The sequence below is a fragment of the Lepidochelys olivacea genome, assembly GCF_965140295.1.
Source record: "Lepidochelys olivacea isolate rLepOli2 genome assembly, chromosome: 5".
In the NCBI taxonomy this organism is placed as follows: domain Eukaryota; kingdom Metazoa; phylum Chordata; order Testudines; family Cheloniidae; genus Lepidochelys; species Lepidochelys olivacea.
The window spans coordinates 29,517,748-29,541,142 of record NC_140415.1 but is presented as its reverse complement, the minus strand read 5'-3'; the positions used below and the strand labels follow the sequence as shown (position 1 = coordinate 29,541,142).

The 23,395-nt window shown below is 45.3% G+C and overlaps 1 protein-coding gene across 1 annotated transcript in view; it reads left to right on the top strand.

The window, feature by feature from the left end:
• Positions 1-23,395, top strand: part of PLCXD3 (phosphatidylinositol specific phospholipase C X domain containing 3) — a 158,413-nt gene that overhangs the window by 90,416 nt on the left and 44,602 nt on the right. Inside the window, exon 2 of the mRNA XM_084627661.1 lies at positions 4,420-5,128. Within this exon, the coding sequence (XP_084483787.1) occupies positions 4,420-5,128 (709 nt within the window). The remainder of the gene's footprint in view (positions 1-4,419; positions 5,129-23,395) is intronic.

Here is a 23,395-nt window from a genome sequence, read left to right as displayed (position 1 = left end):
CACCCCCACACCCCTACCTCTGCCCCATCCCTGAACCCCTCCCAAACCCCTCATCCTCAGCTCTGTTGCGTCACGAGCATCAACAATTTTCTTCAACTGGGTCACCAGAAAAAAAGTTTGAAAACCACTGAACTAGACCATTGGTCTGTTCCTATCTTCCCACAAATTTGGGGCTTAATCCTGCAATCAGCTGCTACTGTAGATCTCCTTACTTCCATTCAGAATCCTATGAAATCAAAGGGACTTTTTTTGGTTTAAGGATATACATGGTAGTCAATGTTCACATGATCCATTCCAGGATAGTATCAATAACCTAAGCCTAATCTTAAATAAGAGGTTTGTTTTAATCTCTAGATTAATACATGCTAGCCTGAGCAGAACCTTTAATGTACTCCATTTATTTTTCCTGTAATATGTTGAAACACGAATCACTGCTCTAATCTGGTGGTATCCATTTGATTTAGCATTAAAATGCTGTATGCAGATCTAGTCTTTTAGGGTATTTCTGTGTAATCACATACATCTCTATGATCTAACCATGCTGTGCAAGGAATATGGTTTCAAAGGAACACTTATCAGAAAAAAGTTTAATCACAACTCGCAATTTATTTAAAATAAAATGCAGTTGAAAGAGGCAGTTAAGACAATAAGGGAAAACAATGGGACTTTCAGGGAGTTGTTTAGTTGAGGTGGTTTTAATATTGGATGAAAGTATTCTTTGGCACACAGATGGATTCAGCCAAAGCTTGAGATGGGCAATAATAATTTTCTTTTTTCCATGTAAAGAAGAAAACCTTTCATCTGTCATTGCAATGTGTAAGGTTCATCATGGTTTAGCTAGTATGGTATCCAGAAATGAGCAGATTGGGGGACTTCTTTAACCTTGATACGTTGTTTGCCACAGCTTTCATGCTTTCAGAGTCGTTGACACTTAGGCGTTGATGAAAAGCCCACCCTTGATGCTAGGAATTTGAACTACTTGGAGCCTAGTTTTATGTTCCTAAAAGCTCCTGAGGGTTACATCTGGCCACCCCCTTCCCCAATACCGTCTGGTTTTTTTGTTTTGTATCTCTTTCCTCTTAAACATGAAAGATGGCCACAGCTGGAGATGGGACATTGGATGGGGAGGTCCAGAAGTGGCATTGAGCATTCTCTCTCTGTCAGGGGGTTGGCTGGCTCATTTTTGCTCACATGTCCAGGGTTTAACTGATCACCATGTGCTAAATCAGGAAGGAATTTTCCCCTAGATCAGATTGGCAGTGACCTTGGGGTTTTTTCAGTTTCATCTCCAGTGCATGGCTGCTGGTCACTTGCTGGGATTATTTGGGTATATCTCACTGAATCTTTTCCCTGCCATTTTGGGGGCCTTAGGCACTTGTGCACCTTGGTCCCTCTCATTCTCTGTATGTGGCACATAACTCTAGTCTCCTGTGGGCTGTAATACTTTGGTCTAATTTCAGTTGGATCCAGTGTGCAGTTGCTGGGTGGAGTTGGTGGCCTGTGATATAAGGAGGTCAGAGTACAGGCTAGTTGATCTGGTGGCCCCTTTTGGCCTGAAACTTTATGATTCCAGTGCTGCAGCTCATTCCAGGCACAAAAGTCCCATTGACACAAAAAGATTTGCACAAAATGCAGGATAGGTCTGGATGCAGGCCCTTTGTGCTCTGATGAATTTCACCCACAGTGTTGCCTGCTGTGCTTGGGCTCCATAAACCCATCCCAGGCAAGGTGATAGGATGCAGTATGACAGTAGGAAAGAGGGGTACATTTTTGTGCATTTTGTGATGAAGAACCAAAAGCTATTGGTAGCTGTCACTGTATAGGGTTGCCAACTTTCTAATCTCACGAAACCAAATACCCTTGCCTCACCCCTGCCCCACCCCTTCTCTGAGGCTCTTCCCCCTGCTCAGTCCATTCTCCCTGCCCTCCTTCCCTCACTCATTTTCACGGGGCTGGGACGGGGTTGTGGTGCAGGAGGGGGTGAGGGTTCCAGCTGGGGGTGCGGGCTCTGGGCTGGGGCAGGGGATTGGGGTGTAGGTTCTGGGGTGGGGCTGGGGATGAGGAATTTGGAGTGCAGGAGGGGGTTTCAGGCTGGGGGGTGGAGCCAACAGGTTCGGAGTGTGGGAGGGGGTATGGGCTCTGAGCTAAGGGCCAGAAATGAGGGGTTCAGGGTGCAGGAGGGGGCTCCAGGCTTGGTCGGGGGGGTTCAGTGTGGGAGAGGGTCCGGGGAGCGGGCTCCAGGAAAGAGTTTGGGTGCTGGCGGGGGCTTAGGGCTGGGGCAGGGAGTTTGGGTGTGGGAGAGGGTGCAGGCTCCAGGAGGAAGTTTGGGTGTGGGAGAGGGCTCAAGAATGGGGCAGGGATTGGGGTGTGAGAGGGGGTGTGGGGAGCAGGGTTGAAAACGGGACACCTGTCAACCTTATTACTGTACTTGTTGTGGATCACAGCTGAGAGAACCAATTTCAGGTCAGACTAACAAAAACTGGGCAGACACTCCCACACTGGTGTTTGTTCTATAATCAGATTTAACAAACCAGCAACAAATGTGTGCTCCTGGATCACTATACTAGCTTAATATGGAGCCACAAGCGGTCCCTTCAGACCCTCCAGCAGCCCGTATTACCACTCGGACAAACTGGACTTCTGTGATGAAAATCACCACACATTAGGTTCTTCCAGCCCCAAGTCAAGGGATGCTAAGGACCTTACACCAAAAACAACGTTGTAGCCAATCCTTTAGTAAACTAACTAAAGACTTAACTGAGAAAAGAAATGAGCGTTATGAAACGGTTAAGGCAGATGAAACACATTACAGTTGTATCAGAGTATGTAGTCCAAAATGTTAGCAGGAATGTTAAATCTGCTAGTTTTCTGTAAGTCTCTCTGGGTTGTCCAAGTAGCTTTGGGGACCTCAGTCCTTTTGTTCAAAACTTCCCTTGTCAGAATTAACAGTTCAGAGATGGGGTAGGAAGGAGGTGGCCAGAGGCCTTTATTTCCCCTTTTTATATCTTGACCCTTTTTCTGGAAAAAAATCCTGGCTGTGTTACAGGTCAGGCAGTTCCATGGTATATGTGCTCTGCCATCAGTCCTTCATCTGAATTGTGGATTCTAGCTTGCACCTTTGCCTACATGCTGTCTGAGGGGTCTTAAGGGACGACATGCAGATGTCCTTGTTTACACCTATTTGTTATTTCTAAAGAGCTAGCCTGTGGGTGTTTCTCAGACCCACAACATGTTTGAGTTACAAACTCAGAGCAAATTTTCATAACTCCACACACAGCATCGATATACACATTATAACAAGATAATAATATTTAGCAGATTAGAACTTTTCCAGTGATGCTTCACAAGGCATATTTATACAACATTTCACAATTTTGTAACAGTGTTGACCATAGTAGTGTAGACTGTCACCTACCCCGTTAGACTGCATCATAGTACTTAAGAATGAAAAAGACCTACTAGATCACGTGCTTCTCCTTGCAATGCAAGATATAGTCCCCTTATAGAAAACTTATTCAATGTTAACACCCTTAACTTTAGTTTCAATTTTCATACAAAGTGGCTGCAAACTAGACAAAATAAGTGAATATTGCAAAATAAAGACAAATCCTTGAAACTAAGGAAACAGTGCAGTGCAAAGTGAGGGTGTCGACCTTTTTTGATAGTACAAATTTTAAAAAATGTGCAATGCAATTAACTTCGGCACACAAAAAGGTACAATACAATTCATCATTGTTCAAAGTACACAATGAACCTCCTCATTCTAAGCAATGGAATACAGTGTCTGCATCAGCTATAACTATTAAACTATCATTCTTACACTGTTTCTCCCATGAGTGCAAAGGTTTGGGATATAATTTTGAGAAGTAACTGGTTTAGGCTCCTGACTGAAAGTCAGTGGGACTTAGGTGTTTTTGAAAATGTGACCTGTGCTCCTAAGTCACTTCAGGGCTATTGAAAACTTTAGCTTTTGTAAAATGTCAAGGATATGTATTTTTGCTCATCACAAAGGTCCTGATCCAGCTAACCATTAGTCAAGTGAACACACTGATTGGGCCTAATTCTCTTCTCATTTACATAGGTATTACACACTTCTACAAGTTGACTGACTTGTGGAGCTACTCCTGACTTACACTAAGAATCAGGCCCATTGACTTCAGTAGTACTAAGGGCATAAAAGTAAGAGGTACTCATTAAACTAATACACATTTCATTTAGCCCTCCTAAATTCATTCACTTTCAACACACGTGAATATTGATTCCATGAAAATAATGTACGGGGGGAAGGGGTTGGGAGGAAAAGGCCAATTTTAGAGTATCTGTGTGCTAACCAGAAAATTAGATTATCCTGAAAGAGAGGAGTATTTATAACTTTAAGTGTATGAATGCAACATTGATTTTGCTTTGTTATATTTGTAGGGTCTCATGACTCCTTTAGCTTCTACATCGACGAAGCCTCTCCAGTTGGACCTGAACAACCAGAAACTGTCCAGAATTTTGTCTCCGTATTTGGGACTGTGGCTAAAAAGTTGATGAGAAAGTGGTTGGCAACACAGACGATGAACTTTACTAGCCAGCTGGGTGCAGGTATACGATATTTTGATCTCAGAATTTCCACTAAACCCAGAGACCCTGACAATGAACTTTACTTTGCTCATGGGTTATTTAGTGCCAAAGTCAATGAGGGCCTTGAAGAGATCAATGCATTTCTGACTGACCACCATAAAGAAGTGGTCTTCTTGGACTTCAATCATTTCTATGGGATGCAGAAATATCATCATGAGAACCTGGTCCAAATGCTCAAAGGCACGTTTGGGAATAAAATGTGCCCGGCTATATTTGCCCAAGAAGTAAGTCTCCAGTACCTGTGGGAGAAGGATTACCAAGTGTTGGTATTTTATCATAGTCCAGTGGCTCTTGAGGTACCATTTCTTTGGCCAGGGCAGATGATGCCAGCTCCTTGGGCAAACACAACAGACCCAGAAAAACTGATTCAGTTTCTTCAGGCATCAATCATTGAGAGAAGAAAGAAGGGCTCCTTTTTTATATCTCAAGTGGTGCTGACCCCCAAAGCTAGTACTGTGGTTAAGGGTGTTACTAGTGGACTCAGAGAAACAATCACAGAAAGGTAAGTTTCTCGAAAGCATTGTGTGTTCAGACTGATTGTGCTCATTAACTCTGCTTTTATCGCTCCTGTTATGGAAGGTTTAGCATTTCTTTTTTCTCTGCTATGATGAATTAGAGTCAAAGTTCAAAGGTATCCTAAAGCATTTAAAGGAAACAATAATGAAAGATGAGTGCTTTTACCTGGAAAGAGAATTTGCACTAAAGCGTAAACAAAGTCCTGATTGTTTCTGGATACTTTTTTTTCCCCACATTTTGTTTCTTACCATTTAACACTGCAAACATTTATTCAGAAAATGTGCTTTTTAGATATGGGCAAATCTATGCAATAACTGAACCCAGCCTGGGTTTAGTTATTGGCCCTGGGCACTGGTTCCAGGTACAGGAGAAAGAGGGATCAATTTCTGTCTCTTAACAAAGCCAAGCAGTGTAAAATTTTCTTCTTTACAAACCTTCACACATCCAATGGACTGACATAGGACGGAGCCACACATCCTTCTTTGTTTAACTTCACACATCATATCAAATGTGGCTGGACTCTTTTTAGAGTCTATTTCCTTCCCAAACACTCAGACATTCATCATATAGAAAGGGGTAAGATTCCCTGTGGATCTAATGCATGCACAAAGTGAACAGAAGGTTGACAGGTTATTAGCTGTTACATTATAAAAATCTGTGCGCATATAAGAAATTTCTGACTGGACAAATCACAACCAATTTTCACCAAGGCACCTCTCTGTGGCTATGTGCCTGCCAAATTTCAGGTGGCCACCACACTACCATTGTGGCATGTCTACACTGGAATCAGAAGTGATTGCATCATGTGTCAACCAACTGGAGCTAGCTGTAATCTAACTAGCTCATGTACCAATAGTGATGAAGCTGTGGCAGCACAGACTTCAGGAAGGGCTCACCACTTGAGTATGTACCTGCCCGGGACCCTGAGTACTTAGCCCATCGTGAAATCCACGCTGTTGTGGCTTCCTGGCTCTTGGTACCTAGGCTAGCTTTGATCCCTAGGTGCTTTCAGTTGCAGTGCAGGCCTACCCTAAGGCACATTGCAAAACAAAACAGTTGTAATGAGGAACAATGGTCTGTTCCTGGAGGAGGAATTTTCCTCCAGGGCAGATTGGAAGAGGCCCTGGAGGTTTTTCGCCTTCCTCTGTAGCATGGGGCACGGGTCACTTGCTGGAGGATTCTCTGCTCCTTGAAGTCCTTAAACTACGATTTGTGGACTCCTACAAAAAAACCTCACACCTATATCTGTGCTGTTGGAGTGGTGGGTGAAATTCTGTGGCCTGCGTTGTGCAGGACGTCAGACTAGATGATCATAATGGTCCCTTCTGACCTAAATATCTATGAATCTATGTTAATGTTTTGTTCTCTTTGCAAAGATGTGCATATCTTGGGAAGGTCCAGAGGGAATACTGTCTCCTTCCATATGATGAATGGCTGAATGAATGGATGAACCCGCTTTTCCCAAATAATTGTGGTGCACACCCCCAAACCCTCCCTCCTTGTTGAAAGAGGATGAACTGTTTTTATGACAGCTTTCCAAAACAAATTCAGGCAGGGAAAAACAAGGTTAAACTTCAGCCAAAATGATGAGACAGCAAAAAAATGATATAAGTACTGTAAATGAAAATGACTTCAGAACAGAAATGCTTGTGCAACCTGACCCACAGATACTGCTACATGCTTCACCTATATAAAATCTGTCAGCTCCTTGGGGAAGGGAATGTCTCTGAGGGTACATCTATACTGTGATTAAAAAAAACCGGTGGCACTGAGTCTCAGAGCCTGGGTCAGGTGATATGAGCTCACAGGGCTTGGTCTTGTGGAGCTAAAAGTCTTGCTGTGTAGACATTTGGGCTCAGGCTGGAGCCCAGGCTCTGAGCCCCTCCCCACTGGCTGGATCTCAGAGCCTAGGCTCCAGCTTGAGCCCGTACTTCTACACTGCAACTTTATAGCCGCACAGCCTGAGCCACGTAAGCCAAGTCAGTGGACCCAGCCAGCTGTGGCTGTGCAGCGAGTCATTTATCATAGTGTAGATGTACCTTTACTGTGTGTCTAGAAAGCACCCATGTTTCTTTCCTTTGCTTTGTCAGAGGCTTTTACTGTTGAACCTTCAGTAGCACAAGTGACAAACCACCAGTCTCTCACTCATTACTGGAATAATGTTTTTTAAAATTGAAGTGCAATGCGGGGGACGTGCAAGAATCTGTTTTTGTTTCCTACTGCTCAGAATGGTCTTTTTTGTAGTTGTTTGAAAGAAAATAGGGAATGAATGGAGTCCAGATTTTAATGATTGGTTGAGATTTGTATAATCTGAATCTCTATGTTTTCAGCATCTCATTTATGCATGGAATTTGAATCTATCACTAATTAACCTATTTGAAATGTCAAAAAGTAATTGGGCAGGAATATCTGGCGATCATGGCTTTCAAAACCATAATTGAGATTTTCCCACGAGCCGTAGGTGTGGATCCAAACTGTTCTGAAAGATTTATTCCCCCAATCCCTCTTGTAACAACTGCAAGAGAAGCAAACTTTCAAGATGTTTTAGAACTATTACATATTGCCTGCCAGGAAATGTCATTAGTTATGCAAAAATACTGTGTAGCAGGATACAGCCGATGGGAGTGTATGTGAGATCTACACAGTTAATAGCACTGAACTCACTGTGATAACTGCTTTGAAAATGAAGATCAAATATTCCAAAGCTGTAGCCCATGTGACTGTGATCCTGTTCAAAAATAGATAGATGAGCAATCCAAGGAAGCAAAACAATACAACTAAGTATAGAACTCTTCCCACGATCTCTGCATTCGAATTTTACTATTTATAAGCATGCAATCCATACTGCATGTGATGCATGTATGCAAGGCTCATTACCCCAATGCAGTAAGGCACATTCTGATTAATTGCAAAAACTTTACTCTGCCCTTTTCTGAGTGGCTGCGTAGTTCAGATTATGGTGTGGTATGTAGACAGCAACTATGTGTTCTCAGTACTGGTTAATTTATATAGTAAAAACAGCATGCATGTGCACACACACACACACTCTTTCCTCAAAAAGGACAGGAGTACTTGTGGCACCTTAGAGACTAACAAATTTATTAGAGCGTAGACTTTCGTGGGCTACAGCCCACTTCATCGGATGCATAAAATGGAACATATAGTAAGAGAGAGAGAGAGAGAGAAATTGGATATGTTACCATACAAGTTATAAGAGGCTAATTAGTTAAGATGAGTTATTATCAGGAGGAGAAAAAAACTTTTGTAGTGATAATCAAGATGGCCCATTTATACAGTTGACAAGAAAGTGTGAGGATACTTAACTTAAGGAAATAGAGTCAATATGTGTAATGACCCACCCACTCCCAGTCTCTATTCAAACACAAGTTAATAGTATCTTGTTTGCATAATGACACCACTGACTTCCTGAGGAAACTACAATCCATCGGTGATCTTCCTGATAACACCATCCTGGCCACTATGGATGTAGAAGCCCTCTACACCAACATTCCACACAAAGATGGACTACAAGCCGTCAAGAACACTATCCCCGATAATGTCACGGCTAACCTGGTGGCTGAACTTTGTGACTTTGTCCTTACCCATAACTACTTCACATTTGGGGACAATGTATACCTTCAGATCAGCGGCACTGCTATGGGTACCCGCATGGCCCCACAGTATGCCAACATTTTTATGGCTGATTTAGAACAACGCTTCCTCAGCTCTCGTCCCCTAAAGCCCCTACTCTACTTGCGCTATATTGATGACATCTTCATCATCTGGACCCATGGAAAAGAAGCCCTTGAGGAATTCCACCATGATTTCAACAATTTCCATCCCACCACCAACCTCAGCCTGGTCCAGTCCACACAAGAGATCCACTTCCTGGACACTACAGTGCTAATAAACAATGGTCACATAAACACCACCCTATACCGGAAACCTACTGACCGCTATTCCTACCTGCATGCCTCCAGCTTTCACCCTGACCACACCACACGATCCATCGTCTACAGCCAAGCTCTGCGATACAACCGCATTTGCTCCAACCCCTCAGACAGAGACAAACACCTACAAGATCTCTGTCAAGCTTTCTTACAACTACAATACCCACCTGCAGAAGTAAAGAAACAGATTGATAGAGCCAGAAGAGTTCCCAGAAGTTACCTACTACAGGACAGGCCTAACAAAGAAAATAACAGAACGCCACTAGCCGTCACCTTCAGCCCCCAACTAAAACCCCTCCAACGCATTATTAAGGATCTACAACCTATCCTAAAGGATGACCCAACACTCTCACAAATCTTGGGAGACAGGCCAGTCCTTGCCTACAGACAGCCCCGCAACCTGAAGCAAATACTCACCAACAACCACATACCACACAACAGAACCACTAACCCAGGAACTTATCCTTGCAACAAAGCCCGTTGCCAACTGTGCCCACATATCTATTCAGGGGACACCATCACAGGGCCTAATAACATCAGCCACACTATCAGAGGCTCATTCACCTGCACATCCACCAATGTGATATATGCCATCATGTGCCAGCAATGCCCCTCTGCCATGTACATTGGTCAAACTGGACAGTCTCTACGTAAAAGAATAAATGGACACAAATCAGATGTCAAGAATTGTAACATTCATAAACCAGTCGGAGAACACTTCAATCTCTCTGGTCACGCGATCACAGACATGAAGGTCGCTATCTTAAAACAAAAAAACTTCAAATCCAGACTCCAGCGAGAAACTGCTGAATTGGAATTCATTTGCAAATTGGATACTATTAATTTAGGCTTAAATAGAGACTTGGAGTGGCTAAGTCATTATGCAAGGTAGCCTGTTTCCTCTTGTTTTTTCCTACCCCCCCCCCCAGATGTTCTGGTTTAACTTGGATTTTAACTTGAAGAGTGGTCAGTTTGGATGAGCTATTACCAGCAGGAGAGTGAGTTTGTGTGTGTATGGGGGTGGGGGGGATGTGAGAACCTGGATTTATGCAGGAAATAGCCCAGCTTGATTGTCATGCACATTGTGTAAAGAGTTGTCACTTTGGATGGGCTATCACCAGCAGGAGAGTGAATTTGTGTGGGGGGGTGGAGGGTGAGAAAACCTGGATTTGTGCTGGAAATCACTTTAGATAAGCTATTACCAGCAGGACAGTGGGGTGGGAATAGGTATTGTTTCATATTCTCTGTGTATATATAAAGCCTGCTGCAGTTTCCACGATATGCATCTGAGGAAGTGAGCTGTAGCTCACGAAAGCTTATGCTCTAATAAATTGGTTAGTCTCTAAGGTGCCACAAGTCCTCCTTTTCTTCTTGTTTGCATATTAATTCAAGCTCAGCTGTTTCTCGTTGGAGTCTGTTTTGAAGCTTTTCTGTTGCAAAATTGCCACCCTTAAATCTTTTACTGAGTGGCCAGAGCGGTTGAAGTGTTCTCCTACCGGTTTTTGAATGTTTTGATTCCTGATGTCAGATTTGTGTCCATTTATTCTTTTGCATAGAGACTGTCCAGTTTGGCCAATGTACATGGGAGAGGGGCATTGCTGGCACATGATGGCATATGTCACATTGGTAGATGTGCAGGTGAAGGAGCCCCTGATGGCGTGGCTAATGTGATTAGGTCCTATGATGGTGTCACTTGAATAAATATGTGGACAGAGTTGGCATCGGGCTTTGTTGCAAGGATAGGTTCTTGGGTTAGTGTTTTTGGTGTGTGGTTGCTGATGAGTATTTGCTTCAGGTTGGGTGGCTGTCTGTAAGCGAGGACTGGTCTGTCTCCCAAGATCTGTGAGAGTGATGGGTTGTCCTTCAGGATAGGTTGTAAATCTTTGATGATGCGCTGGAGAGGTTTTAGTTGGGGGCTGAAGGTGATGGCTTGTGGCGTTCTGTTATTTTCTTTGTTGAGCCTGTCCTGTAGTAGGTGACTTCTGGGTACTCTTCTGGCTCTGTCAATCTGTTTTTTCACTTCAGCAGGTGGGTATTGTAGTTGTAAGAATGCTTGATAGAAATCTTGTAGGTGTTTGTCTCTGTCTGAGGGATTGGAGCAAATGCGGTTGTATCTTAGAGCTTGGCTGTAGACAATGGATTGTGTGGTGTGTCCTGGATGGAAGCTGGAGGCATGTAGGTAAGTATAGCGGTCAGTAGGTTTCCGGTATAGGGTGGTGTTTATGTGACCATCACTTATTAGCACAGTAGTGTCCAGGAAATGGACCGTTTGTGTGGATTGGTCTAGGCTGAGGTAGATGGTGGGATGGAAATTGTTGAAATCATGGTGGAATTCCTCAAGGGCTTCTTTTCCATGGGTCCAGATGATGAAGATGTCATCAATGTAGCACAAGTAGAGTAGGGGTGTTAGGGGACGAGAGCTAAGGCAGTGTTGTTCTAAGTCAGCCATAAAAATGTTGGCATACTGTGGGGCCATGCGGGTACCCATAGCAGTGCCGCTGATTTGAAGGTATACATTCTCCCCAAATGTGAAATAGTTGTGGGTGAGGACAAAGTCACAGAGTTCAGCCACCAGGTTTGCCGTGACATTATCGGAGATACTGTTCCTGACGGCTTGTAGTCCACCTTTGCGTGGAATGTTGGTGTAGAGGGCTTCTACATCCATAGTGTCCAAGAGGGTGTTTTCTGGAAGATCACCAATGGATTGTATTTCCTCAGGAAGTCAGTGATGTCTTGAAGATAGCTGGGAGTGCTGGTAGTGTAGGGCCTGAGGAGAGAGTCTGCATAGCCAGACAATCCTGCTGTCAAGGTGCCAATGCCTGAGATGATGGGGCATCCAGGGGTCCCAGGTTTATGGATCTTGGGAAGCAGATAGAATACCCCTGGTCGGGATTCTAGGTATGTGTCTGCACAGATCTGTTCCTGTGCTTTTTCAGGGAGTTCTTGAGCAGATTCTGTAGTTTCTTTTGGTAATCCTCAGTGGGATCAGAGGATAATGGCCTGTAGAATGTGGAGTTAGAGAGCTGCCTAGCAGCCTCTTGTTCATATTCCAACTTATTCATGATGACGACAGCACCTCCTTTGTCAGCCTTTTTGATTATGATGTCAGAGTTGTTCCTGAGGCTGTTGATGGCATTGTGTACAGCATGGCTGAGGTTATGGGGCAAGTGATGCTGCTTTTCCACAATTTCAGCCCATGCACGTTGACGGAAGAAATCTGTGTAGTAGTCCAGTCTGTTGTTTCGACCAGGAGGAGTCCACCCAGAATCCTTCTTTTTGTAGTGTTGGTAGGAAGGATTCTGTGGGTTAGTATGTTGTTCAGAGGTATGTTGGAAATATTCTTTGAGTTGGAGACATTGAAAGTAGGATTCTAGGTCACCACAGAACTGTATCATGTTCATGGGCCTGGAGGGACAAAAGGAGATAGGACAGACTCTTCTGCCGGGCTAAGATTATATCCTGAAAGATTAACAATATTGTTGGGTGGGTTAAGGGAACCACTGTTGTGGCTCCTTGTGGCATGTAGTATTTTAGATAGTTTAGTGTCCTTTTTCCTTTGTAGAGAAGCAAAGTTTGTGTTGTAAATGGCTTGTCTAATTTTTGTAAAATCTATCCATGAGGAAGTTTGTGTGGAAGGTTGGTTTTTTATGAGAGTATCCAGTTTTGAGAGCTGATTCTTAATCTTTCCCTGTTTGCTGTATAGGATGTTGATCAGGTGGTTTCACAGTTTCTTTGAGAGTGTGTGGCACAATCTCTCAGCATAGTCTGTGTGGTATGTAGATTGTAATGGATTTTTTACCCTTAGTTCTTTTGGTATGATGTCCATCTGTTTGCATTTGGAAAGGAAGATGATGTCTGTCTGTATCTGTACGAGTTTTTTCATGAAGTTGATGGAAGCTGTAATATGCATGCTCGGTAGCTAAGCACTGAAGCATCTCCTTGTTGATGCTGGAGCATTCTGACATCGCCAACAGTAACACAACACCCAGCACGCTTGTATCCCATCATGTAGCACCCACAAAAGAGCTTGCATCTGCACATAATTATTTACACCACCACTGTGCTTGTGCTTGCTCCGGACAAGGCTAAGCCTGGCATTTATCCACCACCGTATGACTCTACTGTTGCACTGCCAGTGCAGAGAGCAAACACTGGCTTAGCAGCAACAACCATGCAGTTTGTCATCCTAGTGTAATCCCACAATGCTCCTGCCCATGCTTCAGTGACTGCTTTGGTAGCTCAGACCGTTCTGCCACTTACCTATTGGCTGCTTGTAGACCCAAGAGCCATTGACTACTCAGCTAGTCTTAGCAGTGCACATCCCCCATTCAGGACAGGTCTGCAACAACCGGAGACAAACATGTCTGGTATCTGCTTGGTTCTGTCCCTCCTCCACAGTTGCCCACTTCTCTCTCTCCATCCCCACCCCAATTTTCCAAAGCAGTAAAGACAGGCTGGAAAATACAACCTTGTTATTATTTAGGGCAGGTAAAACTGTAAACTTTGTTTGGTCCTATGGGGATTTATCTGCAAAGCACAAACATCAAAGGATAGCAGCTAACCTAGGGTGCATATGCACAAGTACTTATTTACTGGGCTTAGACGCTGCATCACAGCGTCTCCCATCCTCCTGAGATCTGGAAAACAAAGAAAGGGTCATGAGTTAAAGGATACACAGCACACAATCCTTTCCCCACTATCCCCTAGTAGATTCATTTAGCTCCCCACTACACCAGACACCACTCATCCCACCAACAACCAGTCCGTCCTCTGGGCCCCCACTGCATGAAGTGAAGGATTGGGGCAGAGGTTGCCAACTGGGCACCACTGAGGAGCTGGCAGGGATAGCCTCCCTGCCATTGCACACCCAGACCATTTTAATCTCCGTCTCCCACAGGGGACCACAAGAGAAAAGGGAGCAGTCATTTAACTACAAAACAAAGCAAAACAATGAGTATTAAAACAAGAATAGGAAAAAATATTGAACTTAAAAAAATTGGAATAAGTGAATGACAATAATTAAATCCAGCTCCTATTTCCTGGTGCATCGCCCCTACACAAGAATAGCAGTGCTCCTCCAATAGTCCTCAAGCATCTAGGCCTGGAGTCGGTTCAGCAATGGCCTACTCAGAAGGTGAGTCTGTTGCCCTTTTGCCTTGGCATCTGCACTGTGAACAGAACAGATGGTGTATACCATTTCCTGTGTGCACCTACTCCATGGAGTGTGCTGCGAATAGTGGGATAGGGGCAGCAAACCATAGAGACTTCCAGTGCTTGCAGTGCGTATAAGGTTGCCACCCATCTAATTTTTACCTAGACAGTCCAGTTTTTGGCTTCTGTATCCAGGTGCCATTTAGGGTTGCCAGGTGCCCAGTTTTCAGGGACCTAGTAACCCTAAATGGCACCCAACCAAAAGCCCAGCTGCCGTGGCGTGGGAGGAGGTGCCAGGTCATTAACCCTGACGGGGTGAGTGACGGGGCTGAGTGACGGGGCGGGGGGGTGAGAGGGAGAGGAGTAAGTGATGGGGGCAGGGCCTTGGGGGAAGAAGCGGAGCAGAAGGTGGGGCCTCTGGGGAAGAGATGGAGCAGGGGGTGGTGTCGTGGGAAGAAGAGACAGGGCAGGGGCAGGGCCTTGGGGGTCAGGTTACCAGGAATTGGAAAGGTGGCAACCATAGGTGAGTGCTGCATGTAGATACAGTGCAGCTCTTTGCAGCCAAGACAAGACGGCTGGTATAGATGCCCTTCACCATTGTAGCTTGCCCTGGAGCAGCCCCACTTGTTCAAGATGCAACAGAACAAGCCCCCTAGTGCAGATGAAGCTATAGAGAGATGTTGATCAATCCTTCTCAGAATGGAAAATGGTTTTGTTCCCCCACCACTCCCTTTGGCATTGTAGCAGATGTACAATATGGGAGGATTATGGTAGCCTAGGTAAAAGAAGTTTATCTATAACAGATACGCTATTTGCTTAGAGGCTTTGCTGTTGATATTGCATATGACTCTCAGTGGGACAATAATTTGAAAGAAGGAGAAATTTATAATATTACCTGTCCCTGTTCCCCTACACAGAGATGGGGTGGTGGGGGGAGTCTTTTGTTATGAGCTCCCTCATATGACCACAAACTCAGTGCAGCTTGGAATTTTATACAGCAGCATTGGCCTTCAGTGGTTTAATTAAAAGAATTGTTCACATGATTATACATTGTTTCTTGGAGCTGATAAAAACTTTGAGAACTAACAATATGTTTTCAGGCTTAACATTCTGTCATGCACAGTTTACATGCCAAGAAATATTCTTTGGTTAGCAAACAGAAAACACCAAATGAATTACGTTCCCTTTGCTTATTGAATTAACTTGACAGTGAAACAGCTGCCTTTAGCACATCTGAAAGACAGTTGTGAAACCGTCTTTTTGATTCATGTAAAGTACAGCTTTATGTGTATCTATTTTGTTTTCTGACTTTTGGTGAAATTGCCAATTTTATCTGAGCCTGGTAAATGACACTGGAGCTGTTCTTACCCTTGCTGTCTCTGAAGTTGAAGAATGTAGGGTGGAATAACATAGCTCCCTTAGAGAATGCAGGAATGTTGAGGTACTTTTAATGTTCCTGGACTGGAGAACAGAAAATAAGACACAAATCCACCCATCTCTGTAAAAGTAATACTTTATTTCCAAATTAATCTCTAAGGATAATGCATCCCTCAGCAGACACGTGACTAAATCCTTGCCTACCACACTAAAAATGTACCATTCCTCCTTAGCAACCAAGGCAAAGCAAAACAAAAACACATAAGAACCTTCGATAAAACCAAAGCCTAAGAAAGGAGAAAGAGGGTAACTGGGCCAAGAGAGGCTGCCTGCAGAGAGACCATCTCTGACTGCTGTCACAAGCTAAGTAGGGTCAGACCTAGTTGGCATGTAGGTGGGAGTCATTCAAAGAAAAATCCCATGTGCTGCAAGAAGTGGTGTTCACCAGTCAGTAGGTGGCACTGCCATACCTCCAAGTCATTTCTCATCCTAGCATAGTTTTCTATGCTGCTGGAGGTGCAGGCTTTTGATGTTTGTAACCCAAACCTTGAAGCAAGAAAAAAAATATTTTTTTTTAATTTTCTGTATAAAAAAAAAAGTTACCATTTTTGACCTGATTTACTGATTACATTGGTGTCTTGCATATCAACCTGCCTGCTTGGGACCTGAGGCTTCTACACACGCACTACCTCTCTACCCTCATTTTTGTTGACCAAGATTGGTGGTCCTTAGCCATTTTTATGAAGCCAAAGCAGAAGTTCAAGTCCCTGGCATCTGAATATATTTTCTAAAACTACGCAAAGAGCCAACTTCTGAATATTCCTTTCTCCTTGTGGCTGTTCTGACTATGTAGACTGTAAATTCTTCCAGCAGGGACTGGCTCTTAGAGAGAGTGAGTGAGGGGGAAAGAGAGAGAGCAAGTGCACTTGGTGGGCACTACTGGAACACAAACACAAATAGTGGCAGTTGCACGGCACTTTCTGGGATATGTCCCAATGTTCATTTTATTGTAGTTCAGGGTATTTCTCTCGTGCTCATCACCATAGCTTCTGTGTATAAGTGGATCAACACAGTTTTCCCTCTTCAGTGTTTTGTTCTCATGTTCAATGCATCTGGAACAGTATAAATGAATGCAGCAGAATACAAAAACACAATGATTTTTTTAAAAGCCTTATATGTGGAAAGCTTTGTTAGGCATCTGAACACATACTAATAACCAATCAGTTTTACAACCAAGGGGAAATTGTTTTAGAGCTCAACAGTCAAAGTGTTAGTATAGTAGGATTCCACCCCCTCTGCCCCCTCCCCCACACACATATACCTTTTGTGGTATGTGTGTGATTTATAAGAAAATTAGACATAGAAACACTTGTTTTGCAACACTTTTGTTAGATCTTATGTACTTGTATAGGTTTTTATATGACCCCATCACAGTAATATCTAAGCACTTGTTATCCCTGAGTATAGGGATAGGGGTAAATATTTTTCGTTATCAAAAATAACTTTTCTTTCACTCGGGTTTATCTTGTCCCAAGCATATGCTTGTCTCAAAGATGAGGTCATGCATACCTCAATACACATGGCTGAGGCAGTGAAACTGCAAATGGGCATTTTAAAGCAGTTGTGCTTTCTTTGCTCTCTTCAATATTACTTAGCCCTGGTCTACACTAGGAATTGAGGTCGAATTTAGCAGCATTAAATCGATTTAACCCTGCACACGTCCACACTACGAAGCACTTTTTTTCGACTTAAAGGGCTCTTAAAATCTATTTCTTTACTCCACCCCCGACAAGGGGATTAGTGCTGAAATTGGCCTTGCTGGGTCGAATTTAGGGGTAGTGTGAATGCAATTAGATGGTTTTGGCCTCCGGGAGCTATCCCAGAGTGCTCCATTGTGACCACTCTGGACAGCGCTCTCAACTCAGATGCACTGGCCAGGTAGACAGGAAAAGGCCCTTGAACTTTTGAATCTCATTTCCTGTTGGGCCAGCGTGGCAAGCTGCAGGTGAGTGCAGAGCTTATCAGCAGAGGTGACCATGATGGAGTCCCAGAATCGCAAAAGAGCTCCAGCATGGACTGAACGGGAGGTACGGGATCTGATCACTGTATGGGGAGAGGAATCCGTGCTATCAGAACTCCGTTCCAGTTTTTGAAATGCCAAAACTTTTGTCAAAATCTCCCAGGGCATGAAGGACAGAGGCCATAACAGGGACCCGAAGCAGTGCCACGTGAAACTTAAGGAACTGAGGCAAGCCTACCAGAAAAACAGAGAGGCAAACGGCCGCTCTGGGTCAGAGCCCCAAACATGCCACTTCTATGATGAGCTGCATGCCATTTTAGGGGGGTCAGCCACCACTACCCCAACCCTGTGCTTTGACTCCTTCAGTGGAGAGGGAGGCAACACGGAAGCAGGTTTGGGGAATGAGGAAGATGATGATGATGAGGTTGTAGATAGCTCACAGCAAGCAAGCGGAGAGACTGGTTTTCCCAACAGCCAGGAATGGTTTCTCATCCTGGACCTGGAGCCAGTACCCCCCAAACCCACCCAAGGCTGCCTCCCGGACCCGCCAGGTGGAGAAGGGACCTCTGGTGAGTGTACCTTTTAAAATACTATACATGGTTTAAAAGCAAGCATGTTTAATGATTAATTTGCCCTGGCATTCGCGGCCAGTACAGGCACTGGAAAAGTCTGTTAACGTGTCTGGGGATGGAGCAGAAATCCTCCAGGGACATCTCCATAAAGCTCTCCTGGATGTACTCCCAAAGCCTTTGCAGAAGGTTTCTAGGGAGGGCAGCCTTATTCCATCCACCATGGTAGGACACTTTACCATGCCAGGCCAGTAGCATGTAGCTGGGAATCATTGCAGAACAAAGCATTGCAGTGTATGTTTGCTGGCGTTCAAACAAGATCCGTTCTTTATCTCTCTGTGTTATCCTCAGGAGAGTGATATCATTCATGGTCACCTGCTTGAAATAGGGTGCTTTTCTTAAGGGGACGTTCAGAGGTGCCTGTTCCTGCTGGGCTGTTTGCCTGTGGCTGAACAGAAATGTTCCCCGCTGTTAGCCACGGTGAGGGGTTAGCCACATGGTGGGGGGAGGGAAAATGCGACCTTGTAACGAAAGCACATGTGCTATGTATGTAACGTTAACAGCAAGGTTTACCGTGAAAGACTGTACCCATTGTTCTATAAAATGTATCTTTTTAAATACCACTGTCCCTTTTATTTTCTCCACCAGCTGCATGTGTTTCAAGGATCACAGGATCTTCTCCTTCCCAGAGGCTAGCGAAAATTAGAAGGCAAAAAAAACGCACTCACGATGAAATATTCTCTAACCTCATGCTGTCCTCCCACACTGACCGAGCACAGACGAATGCATGGGGGCAGACAATGTCAGAGTGCAGGAAAGCACAAAATGACCAGGAGGAGAGGTGGCGGGCTGAAGAGAGGGCTGAAGCTGATAGGTGGTGGCAGCATGATGAGAGGAGGCAGGATTCAATGCTGAGGCTGCTGGAGGATCAAACTAATATGCTCCAGCATATGGTTGAGCTGCAGGAAAGGCAGCAGGAGCACAGACCGCCGCTACAGCCCCTGTATAACCAACCGCCTTCCTCCCCAACTTCCATAGCCTCCTCACCCAGATGCCCAAGAACGCGGTAGGGGGGCCTCCCACCACTCCACCCCAGAGGATTGCCCAAGCAACAGAAGGCTGGCATTCAATAAGTTTTAAAGTGCTGTGTGGCCTTGTCCTTCCCTCCTCCACCACCCCTCCTGGGCTACCTTGGCAGTTATCCCCCTATTTGTGTGATGAATTAATAAAGAATGCATGAATGTGAAGCAACAATGACTTTATTACCTCTGCAAGCGCTGATCGAAGGGGGGAGGGGAGGGTGGTTGGCTTACAGGGAAGTAGAGTGAGCCAAGGGCAAGGGGGGGGGGTTCATCAAGGAGAAACAAACAGAACTTTCACACTGTAGCCTGGCCAGTCATGAAACTGGTTTTCAAAGCTTCTCTGATGCGCACTGCGCCCTCCTGTGCTCTTCTAACCACCCTGGTGTCTGGCTGCGTGTAAACAGTGGCCAGGCGATTTGCCTCAACCTCCCACCCCACCATAAACATCTCCCCTTTACTCTCACACATATTGTGGAGCCCACAGCAAGCAGTAATAAAAATGGGAATATTGGTTTTGCTGAGGTCTAAGCGAGTCAGTAAACTGCGCCAGCGTGCTTTTAAATGTCCAAATGCACATTCTACCACCATTCTGCACTTGCTCAGCCTGTAGTTGAACAGGTCCTGACTACTGTCTAAGCTGCCTGTGTCTGGCTTCATGAGCCATGACATTAAGGGGTAGGCTGGGTCCCCAAGGATAACTATAGACATTTCAACATCCTCAATGGTTATTTTCTGGTCTGGGAAGAAAGTCCCTTCCTGCAGCTTTTGAAACAGACCAGAGTTCCTGAAGATGCGAGCATCATGTACCTTTCCCAACCATCCCATGTTGATGCTGGTGAAACATCCCAGGTGAGCCACCAGTGCTTGCAGCACTATTGAAAAGTACCCCTTGCGGTTTATGTACTTGCCGGCTTGGTGCTCCGGTACCAAGATAGGGATATGGGTTCCGTCTATGGCCCCACTACAATTAGGGAATCCCATTGCAGCAAAGCCATGCACTATGACCTGCACATTTCCCAGGGTCACTGCCCTTGATATCAGCAGATCTTTGGTTGCGTTGGCTACTTGCATCACAGCAGCCCCCACAGTAGATTTGCCCACTACAAATTGATTCCCGACTGACCGGTTGCTGTCTGGCATTGCAAGCTTCCACAGGGCTATTGCCACTCGCTTGTGAACTGTGAGGGCTGCGCTCATCTTGGTATTCTGGCACTTCAGGGCAGGGGAAAGCAAGTCACAAAGTTCCATGAAAGTGCCCTTAAACAAAAATTTTGCAGCCACTGGGAATCATCCCAGACCTGCAACACTATGCGGTCCCACTAGTCTGTGCTTGTTTCCCAGACCCAGAATTGGCGTTCCAAAGCATGAAACTGTGAGTGCTGAAGGAATTGGCGGCTGTAATTGCAGAGCCATTGGCCATTATCTTTGAAAACTCGTGGCGAACGGGGGAAGTCCCGGATGACTGGAAAAAGGCTAATGTAGTGCCAATCTTTAAAAAAGGGAAGAAGGAGGATCCTGGGAACTACAGGCCAGTCAGCCTCACCTCAGTCCCTGGAAAAATCATGGAGCAGGTCCTCAAAGAATCAATCCTGAAGCACTTGCATGAGAGGAAAGTGATCAGGAACAGCCAGCATGGATTCACCAAGGGAAGGTCATGCCTGACTAATCTAATCGCCTTTTATGATGAGATTACTGGTTCTGTGGATGAAGGGAATGCAGTGGATGTATTGTTTCTTGACTTTAGCAAAGCTTTTGATACGGTCTCCCACAGTATTCTTGTCAGCAAGTTAAGGAAGTATGGGCTGGATGAATGCACTATAAGGTGGGTAGAAAGCTGGCTAGATTGTCGGGCTCAACGGGTAGTGATCAATGGCTCCATGTCTAGTTGGCAGCCGGTATCAAGTGGAGTGCACCAAGGGTCGGTCCTGGGGCCGGTTTTGTTCAATATCTTCATAAATGATCTGGAGGATGGTGTGGATTGCACTCTCAGCAAATTTGCGGATGATACTAAACTGGGAGGAGTGGTAGATACGCTGGAGGGGAGGGATAGGATACAGAAGGACCTAGACAAATTGGAGGATTGGGCCAAAAGAAATCTGATGAGGTTCAATAAGGATAAGTGCAGAGTCCTGCACTTAGGATGGAAGAATCCAATGCACCTCTACAGACTAGGGACCGAATGGCTAGGCAGCAGTTCTGCAGAAAAGGACCTAGGGGTGACAGTGGACGAGAAGCTGGATATGAGTCAGCAGTGTGCCCTTGTTGCCAAGAAGGCCAATGGCATTTTGGGATGTATAAGTAGGGGCATAGCAAGCAGATCGAGGGACGTGATCGTTCCCCTCTATTCGACATTGGTGAGGCCTCATCTGGAGTACTGTGTCCAGTTTTGGGCCCCACACTACAAGAAGGATGTGGATAAATTGGAGAGAGTCCAGCGAAGGGCAACAAAAATGATTAGGGGTCTAGAACACATGACTTATGAGGAGAGGCTGAGGGAGCTGGGATTGTTTAGCCTGCAGAAGAGAAGAATGAGGGGGGATTTGATAGCTGCTTTCAACTACCTGAAAGGGGGTTCCAAAGAGGATGGCTCTAGACTGTTCTCAGTGGTAGCAGATGACAGAACGAGGAGTAGTGGTCTCAAGTTGCAGTGGGGGAGGTTTAGATTGGATATTAGGAAAAACTTTTTCACTAAGAGCGTGGTGAAACACTGGAATGCGTTACCTAGGGAGGTGGTAGAATCTCCTTCCTTAGAGGTTTTTAAGGTCAGGCTTGACAAAGCCCTGGCTGGGATGATTTAACTGGGAATTGGTCCTGCTTCAAGCAGGGGGTTGGACTAGATGACCTTCTGGGGTCCCTTCCAACCCTAATATTCTATGATTCTATGAAACTGCCCCATTAGCACCATGATGCCCACATTGCTAGAGCCCGTACTTTGAGAGAAGTCTGTGTCTATGTCCTCATCACTCTCGTCACCACTTTCATTGCCTACTTTCCCAGTGTTGCTTTGGCAGGTTCTGGTGCTGCATATACTGCTGGATAATGCGTGGGGTGTTTAATGTGTTCCTAATTGCCAAAGTGATCTGAGCGGGCTCCATGCTTGCCGTGGTATGTCGTCTGCACAGAAAAAAAGCACGGAAAAATTGTCTGCCGTTGCTCTGATGGAGGGAGGGGCGACTGACGACATGGCTTACAGGGTTGGCTTACAGGGAATTAAAATCAACAAAGGGGGTGGCTTTACATCAAGGAGAAGCAAAAACAACTGTCACACAGAATGGCCCCCTCAAGGATTGAACTCAAAATCCTGGGTTTAGCAGGCCAATGCTCAACCCAGTGAGCTGTTCCCTCCCCACAGTATTCCAGGCAGGACTGAGTCTCCATTAAAGTTTTCAATGTGCCCCTGACAGACCTTACTGAAACAATTGTCGGCTGTTGATTTCACGGAGGGAGGAAGGAAGGGGGAGCAAATGAATACAAAACAAATCTGTTCTATTTCTTGTTTTGATCCACTCCATCTATCGTCTACATCTTTGGCTGGCAGCAGATGGTGCAGTAGGACTGCTAGCCATTCTCATCTCCTGGCTGCTTGGCAGAAGATGGTGCAATAGGACTACTAGCCATCCTCATCGCCTGGCTCCTCGCCAGAAGACGGTGCAATATGGCTGCCAGCAGGACTAAAGAGAATGACCTGGTCGAGTCACTCTATTTTAGTCCCTGCGCCCATGTCTGCCCAGGCACTCCTGACCGACCTTACTGAGGAGGCCAAGAGAACCTCGGACCTGGTGACGGTGGTTATCAGGCCTATTGCACTGTCTGCTGCCACAAGGCAATGAGCTGCTGCTAGGTAGCAATGCAGTACCGCGTCTGCCAGCACCCAGGAGACACACGGTGACAGTGAGCTGAGCGGGCTCCATGCTCACCGTGGTATGGTATCTGCACAGGTAACTCAGGAAAAAAGGCGCAAAACAATTGTCTGCCGTTGCTTTCACGGAGGGAGGGCCTGACGACATGTACCCAGAACCACCCGCGACAATGTTTTTGCCCCATTAGGCATTGGGATTGCAATCCAGAATTCCAGTGGGCGGCAGGGACTGCAGGAACTATAGG